At 38.0% G+C, this 8,891-nt stretch overlaps 1 protein-coding gene across 1 annotated transcript in view; it reads left to right on the forward strand.

Moving 5' to 3' along the window:
* Positions 1–8,891, forward strand: part of unc5b (unc-5 netrin receptor B) — an 86,996-nt gene extending 78,105 nt beyond the window's left edge. The window contains 4 exon segments of the mRNA XM_038307208.1: positions 2,197–2,346; positions 2,838–3,002; positions 3,099–3,277; positions 4,788–8,891. Coding sequence (XP_038163136.1) covers positions 2,197–2,346; positions 2,838–3,002; positions 3,099–3,277; positions 4,788–4,953 — 660 coding nt within the window. The 3' untranslated portion in view covers positions 4,954–8,891.

Consider the following 8,891-nt stretch of genomic DNA (forward strand, 5'->3'; position numbering starts at 1 on the left):
TGTAAAAATACTGTTCACTAGGAAGAATCAGGAACGGAACCTGTCTCACAAGATGAAGTAGGCTAAAAAATATCAAAAAGCAGTTGTAACTGCTCCAATTAAAGGACAAAAATTAGAAAACAGCATTCACATTTAGTCTTGACAAGGTTACTAATTTATTTGTAAGTCTTTGGAACTCTAGTGAACCACAAAATATTCTCTAGACTGACAGAAATAATCTTGAACTTTCAGAAAGTGTGTGTCCTGTTACATCTTGTCTAAAGAAATAGATCACACCTGAAAGAAAAAATATGATTACCAGTTTTTGGATTTGTTTTTGTCATTAACGGGGCTGTTGAATAAGCATATAAAATGTAACGACCCACTTATCAAAACGTCGCTTCACATCATAATGGCTGCTTTCTAAGTATTGCTTATCCTCTCCGATTGTTATATAGAAACTATTTGCATACAAATGCACCAAACGCTTTAAGTCAAACTAGGAGATTAGTTCAGAAACGTTTTAAAATTATTCTGTCAGAGTCTCCTATTGAGTTTATGACAGGCAGTTCTAGTGTTATTGTTTCCTGCTTCGTGTCTCTGATGAACTCTTCCTCAGATGGGGTCTCTGTCTGCTGCATCTCACAGTGCTTCAATAAGAGAGACTTCCTCCAACCTTTACTCTTTCTATCCTCTGCATCCTCCTAAAAGCTTCCCTCACCAATCCTAACTGTAGTTTGCAGCTAAAATGCTCTTTGAGTAACTTGTCTGCAGAAAGACTTTTTTCTAAGGCACAAGGGGAAAGTTAAAGTTCAATTTTTACTTTATCTGAAAAGAAATAAAGTTAGGCTTATGTTTTTTTTTTCACAGAAATCAAAATAAAATAGCAACTATATTATAATTTTCTTTTGAAATGTAGTTAATGAGTTATAAAAGAGATATAAGAGGGACCCTTAAATGCGGCTGTTTATTCAGTTTGGTCTATTTATAAATCCCCAATTCACAACAAATCATTCAAGGGCACTTTATAATTCTAACAAGTTTAATTAGTATTCATTTGAAATAAATCTTGTTTGGTCTAAATTCAATTCAGTGATAGTAGGTGTTAGATTCATAGAATAGATCCCACATTACAGTGAAAATCAGTAGATTATTTCATGCTAACAATCATGCTATATTGAGTCGTCTGCAATGATATTGGGAGTCAATGATATTGATATTGATACTACTCCCTTCTAACCAGTTGAGGCATGTTTAGTAGATATGTTTCCATCTGCTTCTACTGGCCTAAGACTGAAAACAGCAGAGAATTGAAATAACACTGAAAATTGTTGAGCCAGAAGTACTTTCTAAATGAAATTCTAAAGAACAAAAGGTTGAAGGCAGCTTCAACACCATAAAAAAGCTCCACTATGGAAAGAGACAGCTAAAAAAATATACATAGATAGGGATGTTCTCTATAGATCTTTGCTTTTTGATGATTGGAGTTCAAGCTTTGAACATCTTCAGACAATCTCCTCTTGCAAATAATCTGATTATCTATCCAGCTTTTCGTGAGTATCTGTATGAATCAATCAATGGCGCTGTACAGAAATCCATGCAGGAACATAACAGTTAAACATAGAATCACTGAACCAGGCGTATCTTCGAAAGACAACTGAACGAGGAAGATCCCTCTAAATAATAAAGGTAGACATTTACAGAAAAAGTATTTTACATAAAATTACCTTTCAAAACTTCAACCAATAAAAGAAACTCATGCAGGAGTTAACTATTAAGTTCTGCCTCTGAATAATAATAAAAGCTAATATTCCTTATTTCCATAGTGGCTCATGGCAATACTGGCTGACTGTCTCTGTCAGTCTTTCTACAGCTGCATTTCCAAATTTAATTTCAACACATTAATATTAAATCTTCAAATCCCTCAAGAAACAACAGACCAGTAGAGTAGAACAATAATACAAACCTCATTCTAAAAATAAAGAGAACAACAAACTGAACTCTGAGCAGGTAAATATTTAAATATAGTCAGTTTTATATAAAATGCTCACCAACCACATGACATGAGCATGATTAAAATGCAGTCAGCTTCTACACTATTCATTCTTTTACCCTGCAAACTGCAACACATTTAAGTGCAACCTTTTCAAAGCCTCATGCAATGAAGTGAGAAGGACAACATTTTCCTAAGCCTGTCCTCTTTCTGTTTGTGTGCAGGAGGTGATGGATCTGGAGAGAAGTCTGGGTGGAGTTTTAATAGAGGATCCCAAGCCGCTGCTTTTTAAAGACAGCTATCACAACCTCCGCCTGTCCATCCACGATATTCCTCACAATCACTGGAGGAGCAAACTTCTGGCTAAGTACCAGGTGCTTCACTTTGATATTCTGCATTTATTTTTGGACCATTCTTTCCACAAAGTTTTTTATTTGATATTACTAATAAGCACGTGCATGCTTGCCCCGTGCAAAAGAAATGTGTTCTTAATAATAAAAAGAGAGGCAAAAAAAACAAAAACAAAAATACCTAAGCAAAAAGCACAAATTGGAAATTACAGTTTTAATGTTTTTTTTTTTTTTTTTATCAGAGAATATATTTTGCTTCTTTCATTTCTTCAGCAAACGTTGTGCTTCTGCTCTATTTGCTGCAGAAATAAGATAACCCAGCCCAGAACCTGTTCAGAATAAACAAACAGGAAACCTGATAGTGGTTCAAATTTATGGGCTTTGTGCTTTTGAGATAACCCATAAGCAGACAGTTGTAGGAAACATATACGTCTTAAATAGAAACCAGATGCTTCTGTAGAGGATTCTGTGCTGCAGAGATTACAAGGTTTTAAACATGTGTCTTTGTGCAACAGGAGATTCCTTTCTATCACATTTGGAGCGGCAGCCAGAGACCTTTACACTGCACCTTCAGCCTGGAGCGAGCCAGCCTGGCTGTGTCGCAGCTCGCCTGTAAGATCTGTGTTCGGCAGGTGGAAGGGGAGGGACAGATCTTCCAGCTGCACACAGACATCCAGGAGGTAACGTTTTCCTGCGGAAATTCTCAGCAGCACAAACACCTAACATGTTCACTCCGTGGTTAATTTCTCTGCCTCTGAACTTCTCCATCAAACTAGACTCTCCCACCTCACTCGCCGCTCCCATCGGCAAGCACCTGCCTGCCTTCCTCTCAGGTGGGACCGTATGCCTTTCGCCTGCCCGACTCCATCCGCCACAAGATCTGTGCCAGCCTGGATGCACCCAGTGCGCGGGGTTGTGACTGGAGACTTCTGGCTCGCAGTCTGGGCTTTGACAGGTCAGGTCTATCTTTAGTTTTAATATCTGGGTTATGGTCCATCAAGTTAAAAGTTTCTGTACCATTTTAAATAGATAGGTACAAATAAAGTGGAGTTTTGAAACCTTTGTTTACGGACTCTATCATCTCTAATAAGAGCAAAATGACACAGCTATTTTGCTCTATAGTCAGGCATAGTGACACCACGGTCATTGAAGCAGGTGTTGGTGCCTCCAGCAGTGTCTCCAGGTGCCAAGACCAGCATCTTCATGAAGCTTGTCAGAAGTGGCAGCCTTTCTTAGCAAACATCTGAGCTGGCCTAAAGTTTCATGAAACACACAGGTCAATACCAGCAGATGACTTGGCACCACTAATCATCACACTGGACCTCAAAATGGATTCTGCCTCTCTCTTCTCGTCCTCCAGACTCTGGCTTTGGTTTTCTAATGAAATTACAGCTTTATTGCTTCTGATGTTGTCTCTGGATCAGGGGCTGCAGAAAGTGTAGCCCACGTTCTGGGTCGGTCAGTTTATGGTGATATATTGACTTCAGCTCATGTTTTATGGATTAACCATTTTGCACCTGTTACTACCGGGCTTTTAAAAAAACTGTATTGAACCAGAAAGGAGAATGAAATACATTTTTCTCTTTTATTAAGGACTTCTGGCCTAAAGGATTCATATATAAAAATTAAATGTACATTTTAAGCAAAGAAGAGTTAATATAATCAAAGTACTTTTTCAAAGTCCTGTTTGGAAAGAAGTCATTGAGCTCTTGTTCTATAGCAGGAGTGTTTAAATCATTGTTCAACTATCCCAGTGAGACCAAACCATTATGCTTAAGTCTACTCTATAGATTATTTATTGACAAAAATAGAGAACACAGTCCTGCCAAGTTCAGTTAAAAAGAGTCTTAAATGTTCTCTAAGAAAGGTAACCCACTTTTCCCACTTTTGGATGCTGATAGTACTGTAAAACCGGCTGTAAATACATTTTAATCAAGTCCAATAAAGCTCATAATGCTACCAAGCCCTCTGACCATCAACAGCAGACCTGGCGGGGGAAGTAACTTGTCTATGGATTATTCGAAGCAGGGGCTAAAAGCAATAACCCTATGGTTAGAGGACAAAAGCCCTTCCCTCTGAGCCACCGTAGCCCACCAGCCAACATCTTTAGCAATTACCTTTTTATGGATGTATCATACTTGTGGAGTTCTTCATTTTGGAAATCTTCCCCATAATTGTGTGGGGCATATAATAACTTTTCTGTATCAAAAAAATAATTTTAATAGAGTTAAAAAGGTCTTGGAGAAACAGAACATTTAGCTTTGGTCAGTTATTACTTTAATTTAGCTTTATATAAAATTATTATATATTGTAACCTTCTGATTTCATTATATTTAATATATTTACACCTAAAGTGCTAAAGTAAAGAGAAAGAGTTTGAATAATTTCAGTCGTTACCGTTATTTTTTTTTTCTATAATCAGAAACGTCTCCTCACATCATGTGTTCTCCATTTTTCACTCTCAGGTATCTGAACTACTTCGCCACAAAGCCCAGCCCTACAGGTGTCCTGCTGGACTTATGGGAAGCGTGTCACCAAGGTGACGCAGACCTGGTCTCTCTGGCGACAGCTTTGGAGGATATGGGGAAAAGTGAAGTGCTGGTCGTCATGACAACAGATGGGGATTGCTGATTGGCCAAGAAACTGGAGATCAAGCAGGACATTTTAGGAGTTTTGTTTCGGGGGAAGGTGGGGGGTTGGTGTCCATGCAGGGATGAAAATGAGAACCCTTGCCTATGAATATGCACACGCTGACACAGATCTTTCAACAGCAGAGCATTTTGGTTGTACCACCCACTCCTTTGCTGACTCCTGACCAGCCGTTGTAGCCACGTATCAACCATAACCCATTCCCACGTGTGCCGTCCAACTGCCAACCTGATTCAGCTTCAGTTCTCCAAAGCAATATTGGATCAGCTAAATGAAAGAAAAAAAAAATGAGTGCCCAAATGGGGAAAATGCTGCAAAGTCTTTCAAGATTGTGATGTAACATGTAATTAAGTAATAGAAAATAACATATCTTACATATGTGAGAACAGTGTTAAATTGCAGAAATCTGTTTAGCAAACAAACACCTATATGAGAACATGGGGTTATTTTAGTAGCAGCATGGAAGAGCATGATTTAACACCATCTCATCTCATGGCACAGCCTTTTGTTTCCTTCATTCTCATTCAGAGTGGGCTGTGAATGACAGGCTGCACCAACCTGCCTGCAGCCGTACAGGCCAACGCACACACATACGTATGCACACATACACTCTGCAAAATACATACACGGAGAAAGTGGTCGTTAATCGGCTTGAAAACATGCAGGCCAGGAATTCTCGTCTTATGGATAAGGATCATATCCTGAAGGTTTCAGTCGGATCGCTTCTGGCTGAAAAGGGAAAAAACGCTCTGCCTTTTCGTAACTGTGGGAGTGGGAGATTAAATTGCAAAGTTGGTTGCAGGATTGGCAGATAACTAGGATGACTCTTTTTATTGTACCAACAAATGCCTCAAAGCCATGGTATATCGCGCCGACTCACAGGGGTGTTTCTCTTTCATCTCTCCTTGCATTCCTCCGTCTCTCTGCCACGCTCCCTATCTGCTGAGAATAAACTGCATCATCCCTCAAAAGTTTCCTTTGGGGAACGCTCTTTAATTTATTATCCATATTTGTGGATTGCATTTTTTTTCCCATGTTGTTGACAGAATTATAATATTGGACCTGTTTTACCATTTGTGCTTCTTTAAGCTGCTGAGCTGCTGTTGATTGTTATTTTGTTTTCATCTTAAAACGAAGTGCACAGCTTTTAGCCGTTGGTAAGAAAATTATCCTATTGTTTTTAATTTGATGCATCTTTTCAAAATGAACAATTTCAATTGCCTTGCAAAAGTATTCACACCTCAGACAACAGTTTTTCATATTTTGTGAGCTATAAAATTGTGATGGGATTTTATATGATAGATTGACAACAAGGAAGTTATAATTATGAATTAATTATGAAGCAAATGGATACTTATGCTCAGCAGACAAAGGTTATATACAATAAAATAAAAAAATGCATAGTATTTACACCAGCAAAATATGGCTGCTTTCCTAAACTTGCAGGGCAAGGTAAGAAGAGCATATGAGAGGCAGCCAGTTTTTCCATTGTAGCCCTGGAGGAGGTTCATAGATCATCTGCTCAGGTCATGGGCAATTCTAGAAAGGGGCCAGCGGGGGCCAGTGCCCCTGTAGATCATATCCTGGCCCCTGTTATGGCCCCTTTACTGAAGATATAATACTTAAAGAAGTTCTAATGATGATATGCGCTGGAAAGACATGGTTACTGATAGGTCCTTTGGATCTATTTCATTTTTTTCTTTAGAAATTCTGTTTTACTAATTATTTAAAAACAATAAGGTGATAGCGCCAGTGTTATTGAGATGGGAACCAAGTTTTTATTTGCTAAATGTTTTTTTTTTTTTCAAAACAAATTTTAAAAATGCTTTAATTCAGATTTTAGAGAAAATTTTAACTTAAATTAAGTCAAAAATATGTAATGTATGAATTTATATGGACCTTATAATGAATAGAATTTTAATTAAACCCAATTTAATAGAAATTTCACCTCATACAGTTTTCTTAATATATTTGAATCCCTTGCCCTGTTTTTTATTTCATTCTTTTCTGTGCCCCCATGAAAACACGCTGGCCCCCTCCTGGCCCTCTGGTACATTTGGTCTAGAACCGCCACTGGCTGAGGTGGAATAAGTTGTCAAAGGAGTGAACCAGCTGTTGTAAACTACGCATCTTCATAAGAAACAAACCGAAGGAATGGAATTTTTGAAAGACGCATGAGAAAACTCATTTATCATAAGCTATTTATAGCACCCTGCAAACATGTAAAAGAATGCCCATTGGTCTTCAAAACTCTATGTATGACTGGAAATGAACTCTGCAAATCCCACCATCCCCATAGTGGTACATCTTGGTAGCAGCATCGTTGTATGGGGATGTTTTGTTGTTTGGGTGTTTTTTGCAGCAGCAGCAATAGGAAACCTGTCAGGGTTGATTAGAAGATGGATCTGTAAGCGACTTCAAGCAACCTGAGAATCTAAAACCGCAAACATAATGGCAGAGCTTTAGGGGAATGTGTGGTCCCAAACTTTTGGCCTGGTTAAAATCCAAATCCAATTATTTAAAAAGTAATGTTCACAGATGCTTCCCATTTAAATTGTCTTAGACATCTTTCAAAGAACCAGCATATATGTTTGTTTCTAGATGTTTAAAGATGGTAAATAAAAAATAAATAAAAAAAACACACCAGACTTGATCACAATAATATCTGGAACACACAATTCCCAGTCGATAAGGAATTGAAGTTTCTGTTTCTGACATGACATTTGAAAAGGTTTAAGGTTGATGAACACTTTTGCAAGGCATCATAGTTCGTAAGTCCCAGCGCTTTGCTTTGTCTGAGAAGAGACGATTATAGAATAAATTAGCCTTACCTGAAATCAATTTGGCATCAAGGGACCATATATGTTAATTTACCGCAACACAAGCTTAATTATGTCTTGTAAGTCATTCTATCCTCCTTTATCCAGCAGTGATGGCTTATTGACGATCTATCTCCTGAGCTCCCTGCTCTGTGGCTAGGCTCCTGGAGCTATTTGTATTATCATTATCGATCTATCAGTTATTGTTAGATGAGAATATGAGAATTTCTTTATGTTTTGTTTCTTGAAGAAAGGCAAAGCAAGTGTTTATAGTTTTAAAACGACAGAAACCAAAACAGCGTCAGTATCCCACCTCCTCAGCTGTGAGTCATGCAGCTGTTTTGTGTGAATGAAGTGAGCGTGCCTGAGTAAATGGGTTTGTGGAGGCAGATTGGAGTTCACATACAAAAAAAATGTGTACATCATTTGGAGCTGTCATTTCTATAAGTGCTATGCAAGTAGAAAAGAAAAGTGAAGCTTTTCCAACTTCTTTTGGTTCCTCTAAGAGTATTTCTATTTTTACAGATCAGAACATTCACAGTTTTTTTGTTTGTTTTTTTTTTGTATCTTTAAGTGGTTTCTGGACATTCTGATTTTGCAAAAGCATTCTCCATCTGGACTGGGAGAGCTGGATCACTCATCTCACTGAGGATGCCATAAATGATAAAAATCAGAATGGCACATCAGGCTCAGGACAAACCGTGGCTTACATGGTGAACCATGCCTTGCAGGCCTTTGCCATGAAGAAACAGCAGACTACAACCCGTTCAGTGAGCCAGCAGGACTTTTTTTTTTGTCAATTCATGGAGCAGAACTTTCCCTGCTGAGAACTACAAAGTGTTTTGCCTGCAGATATCTGGGTGTCTACTTTTCGGCCATAATCTCTGGATTATTAAAGCCGAACGTGACTGGTTGGCTCATTTGAAGGAGACAAACTCTGCCTTTGTTCAAATATTGAGACATTTTTACAGAAAATCTAAATGGTTCAGTGACATTATTTCGTCTCTGTGAAGCACCGATTGTAAATACCTGTTTAGCATTCTTACTTGTAACTAAATATAATTTTTATGCAATAAATTATATTTCTTAGTTTAACATGAT

Source organism: Cyprinodon tularosa, unplaced genomic scaffold (assembly GCF_016077235.1).
Source record: "Cyprinodon tularosa strain WSP-4 unplaced genomic scaffold, ASM1607723v1 ctg116, whole genome shotgun sequence".
NCBI lineage: Eukaryota > Metazoa > Chordata > Actinopteri > Cyprinodontiformes > Cyprinodontidae > Cyprinodon > Cyprinodon tularosa.